Below are 18,295 nucleotides of genomic sequence, written 5' to 3'. Positions count from 1 at the left end.
TAATAGGTTGATATAATATCGGCACTGTCGCCCACCCAACCCAACCCACTCCTCTAATATAAGAAAATATAGGATAAGAGAGCGCTCCAGTGTGGTAAACAATGTTGCCTCCCAGATTTACTTCCTGTGGGAGTGGACGGCAACAGGAAGCAGGAAGTAGGAAGCTCTATAAGACCTGCAGTATGGTTGCTATGCAACGTGTCGTTTTATGACATGGGGACAGTAATGCCTTGTGTGAGATGGCAGCCTATCAGCATATTTCCTAAGCTTCTGACTTAGGGTCAAGAAGAAGACAAACAAGCTAAGATACTGAATCTGGTCCGCATTTACTTAGACGTATCTGGCCCGCAGGCCGGCAGTTTCAGGCGTCTGGTCTACATTGAACTAACTGACATAACTTAACCGATCTCTGCGATTCAGCCCTTTAAGATCTCAGCCATTTAACATCACACAAAGTAATGATCACAATGACAGGCAGAAGCTTTGTGGTTTCTTTCTCAGTCCCTGATGATGCAGATAGATCCTGGACAAGCAGGACACAGAGAGGAGCAGACAGCTGCAGGCCCAGCAGATCTACTGGGTCAGTATGGAGTGAGCAGTGGAAGGGTAGGAAGGTAGGAGGAGAGGGAGAGTGGAGGGTGGGGTGGAGGTTGGTGGAGGACTAAACTGAGGTTGAGAGGGTAGTAAGTTCAAACTAGAAGACAACCAGTCCAAGGATAGGGAGATGGAAAAGGACTAGATGTGATAAAGAGATAGAGAAGGATGACAACAAGCAGGTGGGGGGGCAGGGGGCAGGTAGTGGTAGGGGATTGAGAATAAGGGGGATTGATAATCAAAGCAGAGGTTGCGAATCAGGCCAAATGAACAGCGAATTGTTGATTCAAATGCTTTATGAAATGGTATGTAGTATGGCTTTGTTTGCATGGATCTTTAACTAATAATAATTTCACCTCATCTCTCGAGCCAATCATTAAAACAAAAAAAGGTGTTATGTGATGAGGCAGTTTTGTGACATATCCCTCTAGTTCACTGTCTTTTTTATTTTTCTTCCTGTAGATAGTGGAAATTCAGAAAATATCAATTAGTATTTAGATTTCTTTTTAAAGGTTCAATCGAAACCAGGGAAACAGTTTCTAATGGTATTACTGTATCACTTTGTAGCATTAATACTTAACATTACTTTACACTCCCAGCTGCATCATGACGTGTATATATAAATAGTATGTGAAGTATGGTACAGGATTCGTGTGCATGGAAATGTGACTTCTTGTCTTGGCTAGTTTCCTACAGTTTATATTGTAAATAATCTGCCAATAAATTATTTTTGGAATGTTTTTCCTTAACAAAAAAAAAAAAAAAACGTTTTTATAATATTTCAGTTTCTAGCATGCTTTAATACTGTTGAATGGGCATGCGTAAGGTAAGGATCAGCTGCTTAGCATAGGCTCTTACCCTCATCCCTTCAAAACGTGACAAGGCTCTGAGGGGTCTCAAGGCCCTTAGTGTCCTTAGTGATTTAATAGGACCTAGATCCGAGTAGCCCAGTGCATTAGCTACCAGACTGATTATAGACACCTACACACAAACAGAGAAGCAAAAGAGGTTCCAAACGGTTAGAAGTAGTGAGAATATTCTCTTAAGGTAGAAGAGAGACTCAGACGAGAGCCCTTGGAGCAATAGGGCTGGCATGGGCGGAGAGAGTTGCTTGACATACACACATAAATCTATATGCATGTATATACATGTATAATATTGCATTTATATATGTATACACATTGCGAGAGAAGGTCAATGTTTAGTATAGGTTTTATGTGCGTAGTGTTTTTAGGAGCAGTAGAAGGTAGGTCGCAGGAGCAGGGATTTGTTTCTGTTATTTTAGGGCAGTTGGGAGAGACGTGACAAACTCCTTTGTACCTGCAAAGAAACTTGTGGTTGAGAGAGAGAGAGAGAGAGAGAGAGAGAGAGAGAGAGGCATGAGACTCATACAAAGGGGGAAATAGGCAGAAAAGTGTTGCCACAGCACACGACTGAAGCAATACAGATACAGAAGGATGGACGAAGGAGAGGAGGAGGAGGAGGAGGGAAGGAGAGAGGTTACAATCTGTAGAAGTTAATATAAAAACCCAACAGACTTGTAGAACCTTACCCTGGCCCCCTCTAACATTGCCTCTCCATGTCTGTCACTCTCGGGTGAGGCATAATATCCCAAATAATCTAAGACTATTAGTACTAAAATAATCTTATCATATTCACACAGCATACAGTCATATACAGTTAACCATACACTGACAGTAGTTAAGGGTGGAGATAGAGGGTTAAGGGGGAGATCGGACACAGTAGTTATTTGGCACTGGATGGTCCTGGAAGGACCACTGGAGAGACACACTGAGTACAGTAGAGTTACACACAGGAACAGTCAACAGCACACAACCTCAAAGAAACGGGTGCTTCTCCCCCACTCTCACACACAATGGCCCAATCCCAAATCAACCCCTAAACTACGCCCTATGCACTTGTGAAGAACTGAGAGGATTTGACATGGGGTAGATAATATTGTTTCTAGCTCCACCTTGCTCCCCACTCTCACACACAGCACAGCAGCTGCCGCCAACTAGGCATCACTGTCTACATAGCGGCGGCACGTAGCCTAGCGGCTAAGAGCGTTGGGCCAGTAACTGAAAGCTTTCAATCCCTGAGCTGACTAGGTGAAAAATCTGTTGATGTGCCTTTGAGAAAAGCACTTAAGACCAATTGCTCCTGTAAGTCGCTCTGGATAAGAGCTTCTGCTAAATGACAAACATGTACATGCTAACAATGTCACTTACTCATTGGATCAAAGCTCTTGGATAATTCCTGTTTTAGCCATGGAAATGGAATAGGAACCCTGCAACTGAGTTCAAGCATCAGGTTAGGGGGCTATTGCAGAGCGGGCAAATATTGGAGACTTCAATCAACCAAGCGGCAAGGATTTCAATGGTCTTTAACCTTTTACTGCAGTGGGCTAAATCAGGGTCACACAGAGTGTTTCTTGGTAGTCTTAAACAAATCTACTTTGAAAAAAAATGCATACACCTCACACACATGGTTATGGGCTTTAAAAAAACAAGACACCTGTACCATGTCAGATATATAGTTGAAATGTATAACATTTTCAGTTTGTATCACAATAGTACACTATCACAGAATAATGTTTTTTATTATTTGTATTATTATGTTTATTAATTATGAAATTATGAAAAATATTAATAACATTCCACCCATGAGGCCACTAGAGGGCGCTTTGGCCATTTGACTGCAGGAAACGGCTACTAACACACAAGCATCATTTAAATCATTTTGGGGGGCTTGGGCCTTTATAAATTTGATTATATTCAAAGTATTACCCGTTCCCATGATTGTGAGTAATCATGTGAACATATAGACTGAATCAATGACAACATATAGATGATACAGGCTAAGTGGAGTATGTTATGGTCTAGTAATTGTGAAGCAAGGCAAGCCCTGTGATATACACTACTAGACTGGCGTCCCAAATGGCACCCTATTCGGGACGCAGCCCTACACTACCGGCCCTTCTAGCTGATATAAGCTAAAACACACAGCCAGAGAGAGTGAGAGCGAGCGAGAGAGAGAGAGAGAGAGAGAGAGAGAGAGAGAGAGAGAGAGAGAGAGAGAGAGAGAGAGAGAGAGAGAGAGAGAGAGAGAGAGAGATAGAGAGAGAGAGGCCCATACAGTAGCCTCTTCCTGCCGTACCTCAGGCACAATTGGGGGTGAAGCACCATGGGTCTGGCAAACAGGACCAGTAGGCCAACAGTGAAGAGAGGAGAGCAAGGCTAGTTGTGGCAATGGCTTTTTCACTCAATTCAGGAAGTAAACTGAAATTCCAATGCCAATTTTCCTCATGAGTAATTTCAGTTTACTTCCTGAATTGAAATAGAATTGACCCCAACCCTGATGTGACTAAATGGCACTACAGTATCTCATTGATTAAACATTACAGACGATGTCCATCTAATAGTTCTTAGTCCTGTAAACACTAAAAGGTTGTCCCTATCTCTCTCACTGCCATTGTTCAGGTGGTGAGACTGGGAGAGTGAGAGCACCAGTTCCTTAACAAAGGGAAAACAGTATAACACAGTAAAAACATGTGAAATCACCTCCAACCAGCCAACCAGACTGGTCAAACTCACCGCAAAGAACACAACATCCAAATCTGACCAGACCATAGTCACAGATAGAGGAGGGATTCTAACAAAGGCTAAATCTTTATTTTGATTTAAGGCCATTAGCGATACTACAGTCTATGATAATGGACATACTTTTTGCAATGGAACCCTAGTCATTCCAATTCATTTGGTCATAGCCAAGGACAGCGGTGAAGCTATCAGCATGGAACTGATGACTGGACTCATGACTAATGAGTCATCTCTGGGTTATTATGTCGGTCAAGGGCTCCTGAATCTCCAGGTCTCTGTATGAACTGCATATTACACCTATGACTCCTTCAGATTCTAGCTAGCTCAATTCTTTTAGTTGAGGATGTCCCATTTGTTAATAATCAGTTTAGCTGTATAATAACTGCCTCTTCCCGGCAAGCTGTTTCATCTGGGCGATGATGAATTGATTGATTGAATGTATTAATCAGCCAGTAGGTATATATATTTTTTTGTTGCAAGGATAACACAATAAAGTCACTTTTAAGCAGATGTAAAATAAAATAAAGATTTTGCCTTTATTCTACTGTCACAGTATTTGGGGTATTTGTCACCTTCAGCCTCAGCCTGACCCCTTGGAGTGCCCCACCCCTTTATAGGTCAAGGGGCATGGCCTGTTGTGTGGGTGTGGCAGCCCTCAGCGAATCAGCGTCGAGCTCTGCAAGGCAAGGCCAATCACATCTCTGGGCTGTGATCCAATGAGGAACAATGGAACAGAAACAGAAAGAAAAACAGAAAGACAACGGAAACTAAAATCAAACAGAACAAAAACAACACTTATGAAAATATCTAAATGTCTGTAAAATAAAAGGATGGATGGATGGATCCAGCCTCATTCCACTCTTATATAACGACTCCATCCCCAAACTTGACTGGCTATTACAGATGTAGGATCTTAATTTGATCACCGTGTTGCAGGATAACTTTGTAAAACTTGGAGTGTAAATGTATTTAAATGTATTTGAGGTTTAAACGTTTCTGAAGTTTGTAATTTCCACTATGAAATTTCAGCGTTTATTTTCCCTTACGAAAAATGAATCAACCCCTACAAAAATATCCATATAATTATAATTCGCATAATAATTCACATTTCCTGTTGCTGCAGGATTATTTTCCAGCTGTAGCAAACTGGCTCAAATTAAGACCCTACTACTGTGGTTTTACCAGAAAGATTTGTTTGATTTAGATTTTACCTTACAGCACTATGGTTACATAATCGAAGAGTATTCTGTCCTGCATTGTATTCAAATTCATATCTCCATTATTAAGAGTGGTGTACTGTAACTAAATGTTTTCTCAACAATGTAAAGCACATGATTTGATAAAAATCTATTGTTCAACTTTTGGACCAAATAGACTTGAAGCATATTGTTAGTAATGTATGGCAAAACAAAGCATGGGTCCAGTAAGTGATTCTGTCTTCTCATAGTAATTCTCCTGTATCACATTTGCTATCCACATTTCTACAATAAAAATCAAGAAGAAGAGAGGCCAATGAAAAGATAACTCAACAGAAAGATATATATCAAAACACAAGAGGTATGTGGAACAGACAAACAAACACACACTCACAAACAAACACACACACACACACACTCAGAGTAATGCATGCTGGTCTAAAGCAATGATGGTGTCCCCCTTCTGATGGTGCCCACAGAGAGACAACATGGTTAAAACCAAACCACAGACATCACAGTGCAATGACAGAAAGTAGAGTCGCAGACAGACAGACAGACAGACAGGCTGACAGACAGACAGGCAGGCAGGCTGACAGACAGGCAGATTACCCAGGATGACCCAGACTCAGTGAGGCACAGCAGCATTATAAGAGGGACTGACTGCTTGTCTGCCAGTTTGGAGGACCAAACGTACCACTGGCTGCCAGGCCAGCCTGGCCCCACCATCATTACGTCATCATCTCAGCACAAGGTCAAAGGTCACTCAGCACAAGGTCAAAGGTCACTCACAACATTCCTGGGGTAAGAGGAGGCGTCAGACTTTAAGAAGGATGAGGAGTGGGGGGTATGTCACACTTTGTGGTCACACATTGACAGCTTGGGAAGGAATTGTCGGTTCCCATACCGTACGACAATCCCGAGTGCATCTTGGGAAATGTAGGCCCCTGTACGGCCGTAGTACAGTACGACCATCATTAATGGCTCTTGGGCATGGGGTACATTGCAGTCTGTCAGCCCATAGAGGGGACACTAACTATGTGGGATACTTTAAATATATACATGTACATATAGGACTTAAATTAGATTAAGGTAGAATTTGTTCTACCAGAATCAACACTAATGGTAAGAAGTCTAGTGTTTTACATGGTATGTGTTAGGTTAGTGTTAACTTGACTACTGCAGGTCCTACTGTACATAATAAACACAATCACTGGAACAAGTTTTACATTTACTGTAGAGAAAAAAGATTGTAATTAATTAAAGTTGATTATTCTGTAGGGTAACAATGTCATTCCACTCTTATATAACGACTCAGTCTCAGTCATTATAGAGGCATAAAGATGAAGTTACTGTACTAAAGAGAGATGGGTGTAACATTACATGCTAATTCTGACTATGGCTGATCCATCAATACAGCCTATTGAACAGTCAAACATACTGGGACAGTAAAGACCAAAACACACCATGATAACAAGCGCTTTAAAGCATCAGGTGGCCGTCATTTTCTGTTCATTTCGAGTCTACATATTGTATGGCCACCATTCGTCGACACCCATTAGGTTATCGCTAACACTCCGCGGCCACCCTCTGCTTTTGGCAGTTGGTCTTTGCGGTGTGCCTGAGCTATTACTGTACAAAGGGGGCAATAGTGTTTGATTTCAGTGTTTGAGAAATGGATGGATCAACTATAGAATAACATATAGAATCATAGAATTACATATAGAATCATAGAATTACATATAGAAATACAGGGTCTCTATGGGGTCAACAGTCACATTCTCATACTGTATCATCATCTCTACCTCCAGCCATTATTGGGTAGAACCATGCAGTAGAAATAGAATCACTAGAACATACACATCCTGCTTTACTTCCTGGTTCACCCATCATGGCGTCAATGCCTTGAATGGGTATTCACGTTCTAGTAATTATATTTCTATGGTTAGATAGACCTCCTGTCAGAGAGAGATGGTTTGGGCTGGAACATACAGACGGTGTGTTGGAGACTGTTGAGAGGTGGTTAGTTCAAGGACAAGGTCAGAGGTCAGAACACACAGAAGAGCACTTCTTCATCTTTCCAATGACAAGGTCAGAAATAACCAAGGCCATTAGCCAAATCTGACCATCGAAGTAGGAGAGATTCCACACATTACAGATACAGTACAGTCAGGGGATTGGATCATATCTATGCAACATTACATTACTCCATGCCCCTGCTGAGGTGTCAACTTTGAAGTCTGAAGGAATTTCTCAACCAGTTTTTAATGTTGTTTTTATAATTACTGTCAAAGCAACCAACCACAATTAATTATCATTCCCCTAATTTATCAATTCAATGGTCCTGAATTAATTTGGAATGTATTAATCAATTTAGAATTAAAGAAAGAAAAAGAAATTCCACTGTTCCAAATACTTTCAAAGTTGTGTCACAGAAGGGACAGAGAATTACCAATAACACTGAGATATAAAATACATCCAGAACAGTAGACATACAGTAGACATACAGTAGACATACAGTAGACATACAGTAGACATACAGTAGATGACACTGTAGACAGGTCAGAGACAGTAGAAAACACATACCCTGTTGTTGTTGAGCATGGCTTGAATATGTAGATCAATAATCTTGGTTATTGATTGGCCGATTCTAATTTGTACTGCTGCCAGCATTCACATTCCAATATCAATGTAATCAAATGTGAATAATTTGTCTTACATTGTTATGTCGTAAAACAATATAATTGTTTTCTATTTGCACATGATGGGAAACAGAGTGCAATTCCTGGATTCATTGCACATGAAGGCACATTATTTCCAAACTCACAAACAGAGAATTGCCGTTCATATTCAAGCATCTCAGATTGACAAGAAACCAAGTAAACACACACAGAGAGAGAGAGAGAGAGAGAGAGAGAGAGAGAGAGAGAGAGAGAGAGAGAGAGAGAGAGAGAGAGAGAGAGAGAGAGAGAGAGAGAGAGAGAGAGAGAGAGAGAGAGAGAGAGAGAGAGAGAGAGAGAGAGAGAGAGAGAGAGAGAGAGAGAGAGAGAGAGAGAGAGAGAGAGAGAAAGAGAGAGAGAGAGAGAGAGAGAGAGAGAGAGAGAGAGAGAGAGAGAGAGAGAGAGAGAGAGAGAGAGAGAGAGAGAGAGAAACTGCTTCATGGAGATACAAGAGGTGAGAGACATAGATCCCCTTCAAATGGATGGATTACAACATGGTTCTAGTAGACATTTCCATGTTCTCTTGGGATATGAATATCATATGTCCCCTCACCCATGGCATAACATGAAGTTGCTGTTCATGTCCTACTCTATCCATCCTCCTCCTTTCCCAACACTACCACACCCTGTCAGACTGTAGCCTACATTAGGGATCACTGTACAGAATACCTCTATAAACAATAACTTAACACTTTGTGACTGAAAGCCCACCTTAGGCCCCATATGTGTTCTATGGACTATACAGGGCCTGTTTTACATCAAAATGTGTGTTTTTCACCGTATCTCTACATGACAGGCAGTGTTTTAGGTGCTGTATACAGACTGTACACAGTACAATGTGTTGCTTCAACAGGGTGTGGTTCAAGGTCCATAGAAATATAATTGACTAGAATGGTTAATACCCGTTCTAGGAATTCTATTTCTATGGTCCTAGCTTTCTATCCTGGCTTCCCAAAATGGCTACCAAATCTACTGTAAAGAACCAGGAAATGTTACTTACATCGACGATGAAGAAGTCGAGCCAGCACCAGGCGTTGGTGAAGTACTTGTGGAATCCGTAGGCGACCCACTTGAGCAACATCTCTAGGATGAAGATATATGTGAACACACTGTCTGCGTATTCCAAGACGGTCCTGATGGTCTTCCTCTGCTGGATGTACACATCCTCAAAAGCCTAGCGGGGGGGAGGGGGGGGAAGCACACACATGGTTAGCTCTAGCTGAATTGGGGGGGGGGGAATTGACATGCTCAGTGAATAATTGATTGATTGATTTTATTTGACAAATCTAAAATACATAGCCTAGAGTTGCCTTAGTCATGTAAGTACAACAATGAATACATCAACAATTGTCTAGGATAAGAAACACAATAAAGTCAACAGACGATGTACATTAAAAGTAATGAAAATGTATACAACAACGGTTCTGTTGCTAAATCATGACTACACAAATTACACAAAAAAAATTAAATGAGAATATTTCAAATATTTCCAGTATAAATGTAGCATTGACTGCACTATTCCCTCCCTGCTCATTTGACGTCATGTCTGAGGACATATCCCCCTTGGCAACAGAAATAGATTCCCCCCTATCCTATCTGATAAATGGTACAGTCTATTAGATCCCCTCTCTGATGAATGGTGCAGTCGATTAATTACATTTTAGTCATTTTAGCAGACGCTCTTATCCAGAGCGACTTACAGTTAGTGAGTGCATAATTTATTTTTTTCATACTGGTCCCCCGTGGGAAACAAACCCACAACCCTGGCGTTGCAAACGCCATGCTCTACCAACTGAGCTACACGGGACTAATCACAGAGAGAGTCAAGCTGAATCTCAAATGGCAGCATATTCTGTATGAAGTCCACTATAAAGGGCATAGACTGCCCTTTGGGACATAGCCTCAGTTGGCTGTGATGCTCCTGCCTGGCCCCTCCCTCCACCCTCCTTAGTACAGTGACTGGCTGTGATGTTCCTGCCTGGCCCCTCCCTCCACCCTCCTTAGTACAGTGACTGGCTGTGATGCTCCTGCCTGGCCCCTCCCCCCCACCCTCCTCAGTACAGTGACTGCCTGTGATGCTCCTGCCTGGCCCCTCCCTCCACCCTCCTCAGTACAGTGACTGGCTGTGATGCTCCTGCCTGGCCCCCTCCCCCCACCCTCCTCAGTACAGTGACTGGCTGTGATGCTCCTGCCTGGCCCCTCCCCCCACCCTCCTCAGTACAGTGACTGGCTGTGATGCTCCTGCCTGGCCCCTACCCCCACCCTCCTCAGTACAGTGACTGGCTGAAAAAGCCAACCTTCTCCACTCACACAGTGGTTGTAGCTGTGTGTGTGTGTGTGTGTGTGTGTTAATGTTCCACACAGTGACTTACCAGGGCCCCACTACTGAGTAGGATCATAAAGATAATGACGGTTTCGAACCAGTTATGCTCCACAATAAGATAGCATGTCTTTCTCAGGAACCACCAATATTTTCCCCACCCGTGAGTGATGGGCACGTCGCAGCAAGGATACTTGATAATACACTCTGTATAGAAGGGGACAGGCACACATAACATGATACCTCAGCCATTTGCTAGTGATTTAAATATATTGTAAGGATTACAAACTGGGCTAACTGACATGCAAGGGAAGGGTGGTGCATGGAGTGGCAGGTAGGGGACGAGGAGTGGGGCAGGGTTTGGCAGCTAGGGGACGGAGGAGCGGGGCAGGGCTGGGTGGGGCAGGTAGGGGAAGGAGGAGCGGGGCAGGGCTGGGTGGGGCAGGGAGTGGCAGGTAGGGGACGGAGGAGCGGGGCAGGGGCTGGGTGGGGCAGGGTTTGGCAGGTAGGGGACGGAGGAGTGGGGCAGGGCTGGGTGGTGCAGGTAGGGGACGGAGGAGCAGGGCAGGGCTGGGTGGGGCAGGTAGGGGACGGAGGAGCGGGGCAGGGCTGGGTGGGGCAGGTAGGGGAAGGAGGAGCGGGGCAGGGGCTGGGTGGGGCAGGGAGTGGCAGGTAGGGGACGGAGGAGCGGGGCAGGGCTGGGTGGGGCAGGGTTTGGCAGGTAGGGGACGGAGGAGTGGGGCAGGGCTGGGTGGTGCAGGTAGGGGACGGAGGAGCAGGGCAGGGCTGGGTGGGGCAGGTAGGGGACGGAGGAGCGGGGCAGGGCTGGGTGGTGCAGGTAGGGGACGGAGGAGCAGGGCAGGGCTGGGTGGGGCAGGTAGGGGACGGAGGAGCGGGGCAGGGGCTGGGTGGTGCAGGTAGGGGACGGAGGAGTGGGGCAGGGCTGGGTGGGGCAGGGAGTGGCAGGTAGGGGACGGGAGGAGCGGGGCAGGGCTGGGTGGTGCAGGGAGTGGCAGGTAGGGGACGGAGGAGCGGGGCAGGGCTGGGTGGTGCAGGTAGGGGAAGGAGGAGCGGAGAGAGCTGGGTGGTGCAGGGAGCAGCAGGTAGGGGACGGAGGAGCGGGGCAGGGCCGGGTGGGGCAGGGAGAGGTGGGGGGGGTTAGGTGCAGTCCTACCAGGTGTCCAACAGTTTTCTGGGTCTAGGTACTCTTCCACAGCCTCCACCACCACCGCCTCCGCCTCCACGTCAGGCTTGATGTCTATGGTGCTGCCCTCCGATGAGCTGGTGTCGTCCAGCTACACACACAGACACACAGAGAGACGCAGAGAGAGAGAAAGAGACAGACAGACACACAGACAGACGCAGAGAGAGAGAAAGAGACAGACAAACACACAGACACAGACAGACGCAGAGAGAGAGGGAGAGACAGAGAGACACACAGAAACAGACAGACGCAGAGAGAACGGGAGAGAGATAGACACACATATACAGACAGACGAAGAGAGAGAGGGAGGAAGGAAGGGAGAGAGGACGTGAGAATGACAGAAAATATACATCAGCAGCAGGTTGACTGATCAATAGCCCTGGCTGCAGCAGGTTGACTGATCAATATCCCTGGCTGCAGCAGGTTGACTGATCATTGACTGATCAATAACCCTGGTTGCAGCAGGTTGACTGATAAATAGCCCTGGTTGCAGCAGGTTGACTGATAAATATCCCTGGCTGCAGCAGGTTGACTGATCAATAGCCCTGGTTGCAGCAGGTTGACTGATAAATAGCCCTGGTTGCAGCAGGTTGACTGATCGATAGCCATGGTTGCAGCAGGTTGACTGATCAATATCTCTGGCGGCAACAGGTTGACTGAGAAATATATCTGGCTGCAGCAGGTTGACTGATAAATAGCCCTGGTTGCAGCAGGTTGACTGATCAATAGCAACGGTTGACTGATTAATAGCCCTGCTTGTAGCAGGTTGACTGATGAATAGCCCTGGTTGCAGTAGGTTGACTGATCAATAGCCTTGGTTGCAGCAGGTTGACTGATTAATAGGCCTGGCTGCACCAGGTTAAGTGATCAATATTCCTGGCTGCACCAGGTTAAGTGATCAATAGCCCTGGCTACACCAGCTTAAGTGATCAATAGCCCTGTCTGCAGCAGGTTAGGTGATCAATAACCGTTCCGGCAGCAATGGCTCTTGGGGTATTGGTACACAGAATGAGACACACAAGAGAGAGAGACATGACCGATGGCTCAGTCTCTCTCAGCCATTCATACATACTGCTGCGTGCATTACACTGGGTCTCACTAAGGTTAGATGTCTTACTGTATAATTAGCTACCTCCCTGAGACTTCATATACAGTTCATTCAGAAAGTATTCAGACCTCTTCACTTTTTCCACATTTTGTCACGTTACAGCCTTATTCTAAAATTGATTAAATGTTGTTTTTTCCCCTCATCAAACTACACACCATACCCCATAATGACAAAGCAAAAATAGGTTTTTAGAAATGTTTGCAAATGTATTACAAATAAAAAACGTAAATATCAAATTTACATAAGTATTCAGACCCTTTACTCAGTACTTTGTTGAATCGCCTTTGGCAGCGATTACAGCCTTGAGTCTTCTTGGGTATGACGCTACAAGCTTGAAACACCTGTATTTGGGGAGTTTCTCCTGTTCTTCTCTGCAGATCCTCTCAAGCTCTGTCAGGTTGGATGGGGAGCGTTGCTGCACAGCTATTTTCAGGTCTCCAGAGATGTTCGATCGGGTTCAAGTCCGGGTTCTGGCTGGGCCACTCAAGGACATTCAGAGACTTGTCCCGAAGCCACTCCTGCGTTGTCTTGGCTGTGTGCTTAGGGTCGTTGTCCTGTTGGAAGGTGAACCTTCTCCCCAGTCTGAGGTCCTGAGCACTCTGGAGCAGGTTTTCATCAAGTATCTCTCTGTACTTTGCTCCGTTCATCTTTGCCTCGATCCTGACTGGTCTCCCAATCCCTGCCACTGAAAAACATCCCCACAGCATGATGCTGCCACCACCATGCTTCAACGTAGGGATGGTGCCAGGTTTCCTCTAAACGTGACGCTTGGCATTCAGGCCAAAGAGTTCAATCTTGGTTTCATCAGACCAGAGAAACTTGTTTCTCATGGTATGAGAGTGTTTAGGTCCCTTTTGGCAAACTCCAAGTGGGTTGTCATGTGCCTTTCAATGAGGAGTGGCTTCCGTCTGGCCACTCTACCATAAAGGCCTGATTGGTGGAGTGCCGCAGAGATGGTTGTCCTTCTGGAAGGTTCTCCCATCTCCACAGAGGAACTCTAGAGCTCTATCACAGTGACCATCGGGTTCTTGGTCACCTCCCTGACCAAGGCCCTTCTCTCCAATTGCTCAGTTTGGCCGGGTGGCCAGCTCTAGGAAGAGTCTTGGTGGTTCCAAACTTCTTCCATTTAAGAATGATGGAGGCCACTGTGTTTTTGGGGACCTTCAATGCTGCAGACATGTTTTGGTACTCTTCCCCAGATCTGTGCCACGATACAATCCTGTCTTGGAGCTCTACGGACAATTTCTTCGACCTCATGGCTTGGTTTTTGCTCTGACATGCACTGTCAACTGTGGGACCTTATATAGACAGGTGTGTGCCTTTCCAAATCATGTCCAATCAATTGAATTTACCACAGGTGGACTCCAATCAAGTTGTAGAAACATCTCAAGGATGATCAATGGAAACAGGATGCACCTGAGCTCAATTTCGAGTCTCATAGCAAAGGGTCTGAATACTTATGTACATTATTATTTGCAAACATTTCTAAAACCTGTTTTCGCTTTGTCATTATGGGGTATTGTGTGTAGATTGCTGAGGATTTGTTTTTATTTAATCCATTTTAGAATAAGGCTGTAATGTAACAAAATGTGGAAAATGTCGAGGGGTCTGAATACTTTCCGAATGCACTGTAGGTATACAGAAAGACGAGGATACAGAGATTAAAGGACACAATAGAAGAAGAAGAAGAAGAAGAAGAAGAAGAAGAAGAAGAAGAAGAAGAAGAAGAAGAAGAAGAAGAAGAAGAAGAAGAAGAAGAAGAAGAAATACCCTGGGACTAACATACATCTGGTCATACACAAATTTACTTGTCTGCCCCCCATACATGCTAAGTGTGTGATCTGTCACCAGTTATAAATGCAGCCTATGCATATGACCTTGAGAAAACACATAACCTGATTAACAGAGAACCATTGACTTGGTTGTACTTCACCTTGACTTGACATTCATTTAGAGAGCCTCCAATAAGTAACAGATGGTGGACATTGACTTAAATGCTAAACTAACAGTCAATCTAAAAGCAAATAATAAGACATAACTGTAAATATGAAAACAACAGCAGCCAACTGCAATTCCTAACATTATCATATGCCCCAGATTTAAGAGGACGGAATATAAAAAGACAAACCATCCATTCTATACTCCAAAAGAACAGCAGTCAGCAGATATCCATTTCAAACCATCCATTCTATACTCCATTCTATACTCCATACTCCTACATGTATTTACAGCCTTTTAAGAAAGAAAAAAAGAACAGCAGTCAGCAGATATCCATTACATCCACTGCTGTAGCCATTAGTAAATGAGTGTGTGTATACATCAGAGCCTTGGGCAGGAAACTATTGTTACACTGGTGACCACGCCCATGCTTTACAGCCAGGAGACCACAACAACAATAACAACCATGGAGTTAAAGCATTACCACAACATTACAATAACATTGCCACAACATTACCAAAACATTACTACAACATAACCACAAAACTACCAAACAAAACTGCAACATTACTACAACATAACCACAACATTTGTCTACCACAACATTAACCCCATGCCACATTACTGCAACATTATTACAACATTACCACAACATAACTACAAAATAACCACAGCATTACTTACCCCCTGCAAAAATACCACAACATTACTACAACATAACCCCAACATTACCTCCTGCAACATTACCAAAACATTACTACAACATAACCCCAACATTACCTCCTGCAACATTAACACAACATTACTACAACATAACCCCAACATTACCTCCTACAACATTACCACAACATTACTACAACATAACCCTAACATTACCTCCTCCAACATTACCAAAACATTAATATAACAGAACCCCAACATTACCTCCTGCAACATTACCAAAACATTAGTACAAAACAACCCCAACATTACCTCCTGCAACATTACCAAAACATAATTAACAAGAGATAAACTATGAGTGCATCTAAAATGGCACCCTATTCCTTATCGTGTACTACTTTTCATCAGAGCCATGTTGATATGACAACACATACAGTACATATTCATTAAAAATGTGGCTAACTAAATCTGTTCACTCACCTCTTTGCTGTTCTCGTTCTCCGACTCACTACTGAAGTCCTCGGTGTTGAGGTTCTCAAAGTCGGACTCTCCGACCGCGATGGGAACGCACACGGTCAGGTTAGGGTTGTGGATGAATGACATGTGGTCCTCGTCGATCAAGTACCTCCCGATGCTGTTCCCTATACCACTAGTGGTGCCGTTACCATTCTTGGTGTAGTCCAGGTCGCGGTTGATATCCACACCGCTGTGGTTGGCGATACAGTTCAGTTTCTTGTCGTACATGTCGTCTAAAGGTTTCTGTTCATCCTCCACCTGTGGTTTCTTGGTCAAGCTGAGCACCAACTCTGCCAACTTGATCTTGAACCAGGCGATCCCCTTCTTGATACGGATGACGGAGATCTGAAGGTTGTTCATCTCTCCGTCGTCGTCTGTTGCGGCTAAGTTGTCTGCGCTGAACGAGGACAGCAGCAAGGCAAGGAAAAGATTCAACACCTATAGGGAGGAGAGGAGACATGATTGGTCAGACGTGAGGGTGGGTAGCATGGGACTCTCTCTCTTGTTCGGTGGGGGTAACGTAACGAATCTGCCGTTCATAAGACAGCAAACTGCTCTCCCCAGAGACTTACGTTTCTTGGGCCAGCGGTTACAGTCACTTCCCTTGTCATGGTGACTGGGGTTTGAGAACTGTCCTACGGGGAGGCTAACATTCCCCCACCCCAACGACACACTCTGGGGACACTTACCACCAAGTTCCCGATGACCATGACCATCATGAAGACGATGAGACACATGCCCTGGTCAGCCACCTCCATGCAGTGCCACATGGTCTCGATCCACTCCCCACACAGCACCCGGAACACCATCAGGAATGAGTGGAAGAAGTCGTGCATGTGCCAGCGGGGCAGCTTACAGTCCAGGGCGATCTTACACACACAGTCCTTGTAGTTCTTGCCGAACAGCTGCATGCCGACCACGGCAAATATGAAGACGATGAGAGCTAAGACGAGGGTCAGGTTTCCCAGGGCGCCCACAGAGTTACCGATAATCTTGATCAGCATGTTGAGTGTGGGCCACGACTTGGCCAGTTTAAACACTCTCAGCTGAGGGGGGAAGAGAAGATGTGAGAATGACAGAAGAAGGGAGAGAGGAAAATACATATTATCAGGTTGAGTGATCAATAGCCTGTTGCAGCAATGACTCTTGGGGTATTGGTATGGTAATTGCTATAGAGGTAGTAGTAGAAGTAGCAGTTGCACAGATGTAGGATCTTAATTCGATCACTCTTTTGTTGCTGAGAATTTTCATGCACAGCAGGAAATGCAAACTTGTAGTGTATTTGAGTTTTTAAAAGTCTTCTAAAATGTGTAATTTCCACTTTGAAATCAGACTTTATTTGCCCTAACAAAAAATGTAGCAACCTTTACAAAAAGGTCCATTAATTATAATTCACATAATAATTCACAGTTCCTGTTACTGCAGGATTATTTTCCTGCTGTAGCAAACTGGCTGAAATTAAGACCCTACATCTGTAGTGAAAAGTAGCAGTACATAGACTAGTAAAGCAGTATATAAGTGATATTGCACATACGTAAATGTATGACTATAATAGAGACAGTGCTGTAGCTGAGCAACACTATGTAATCATTCAGTATTTGAATCATTGCACACCGTGTATTTAATATCATTTCAGTACACAACAAACATTTATATTTTGGGGGGAGGGCGGGGCTAAAATATAATTTACCAATCGGAATGATCTGAGCACGGACAGCCCCTCCACGTCAGCCAATGCCAGCTCCACTAAGGACAGGGTCACAATGAAGCCGTCGAAGCAGTTCCACCCCTCTTGGAAGTAGTAGTAGGGATCCATGGCAACCAGCTTGGCAAACATCTCCACAGCAAATATCCCTGTGAACACCTGGCAGGGACGGAGAGAGGTCAGAGGTCAGTTAGAGTAACTGCTACTGGAACCTTTACCTTGTTAAAAGGACAAACAGAGGTCAGATGTACTGTAGGAACTCGTACTGTAATTATTCAAAAAGGGAGCAGTGAGCACTATCTTACATGGAAATTAAGATAGACCGCTAGCCCGAGGCTAGTACTTTTCAGACCGGGAACATGTGCAAAACTAGCCCCCCAGGACAGTGACATTTTGTCTTTCCAAATCTCACAGCTGCTCTGAAGTCAGTAAGGACATTGTGACACCTCTGTGTTCTGCTAATCTGATTCTAATGAATGGCTGAAGGTCATAGTTAATCTGATTCTAATTAATGGCTGAAGGTCGTAGTTAATATGATTCTAATGAATGGCTGAAGGTCATCAGTGATGTAAAATCTTAAGTAAAAATACTTGAAAGTACTACTTAAGTAGTCTTTTGGGGTATCTGTACTTTACTTTACTATTTATATTTTGGAAAACTTTTACTTCACTACATTCCTAAAGAAAATAAAGTACTTTTTACTCTATACATTTTCTCTGACACCCAAAAGTACTT

At 44.3% G+C, this 18,295-nt stretch overlaps 1 protein-coding gene across 6 annotated transcripts in view; it reads right to left on the bottom strand.

Annotated features, from left to right (window-relative positions):
• Positions 1–18,295, bottom strand: part of scn8aa (sodium channel, voltage gated, type VIII, alpha subunit a) — a 136,332-nt gene that overhangs the window by 31,164 nt on the left and 86,873 nt on the right. For 4 of the 6 annotated variants that reach the window (XM_041845459.2, XM_041845463.2, XM_041845462.2 and 1 more), the window contains 8 exons: positions 17,546–17,719; positions 16,545–16,901; positions 15,820–16,293; positions 15,364–15,366; positions 11,604–11,724; positions 10,482–10,636; positions 9,110–9,283; positions 1,453–1,575 (listed from right to left, as the gene is read on the bottom strand). In XM_041845459.2, coding sequence (XP_041701393.1) covers positions 1,453–1,575; positions 9,110–9,283; positions 10,482–10,636; positions 11,604–11,724; positions 15,364–15,366; positions 15,820–16,293; positions 16,545–16,901; positions 17,546–17,719 — 1,581 coding nt within the window. The remainder of the gene's footprint in view (positions 1–1,452; positions 1,576–9,109; positions 9,284–10,481; positions 10,637–11,603; positions 11,725–15,363; positions 15,367–15,819; positions 16,294–16,544; positions 16,902–17,545; positions 17,720–18,295) is intronic. The other 2 variants (XM_041845460.2, XM_041845465.2) reach the window with 1 other exon arrangement.

The sequence above is a fragment of the Coregonus clupeaformis genome, chromosome 24, assembly GCF_020615455.1.
Source record: "Coregonus clupeaformis isolate EN_2021a chromosome 24, ASM2061545v1, whole genome shotgun sequence".
NCBI classification, from domain to species: Eukaryota; Metazoa; Chordata; class Actinopteri; order Salmoniformes; family Salmonidae; genus Coregonus; species Coregonus clupeaformis.
This window is presented reverse-complemented; position numbering and strand designations above follow the sequence as displayed.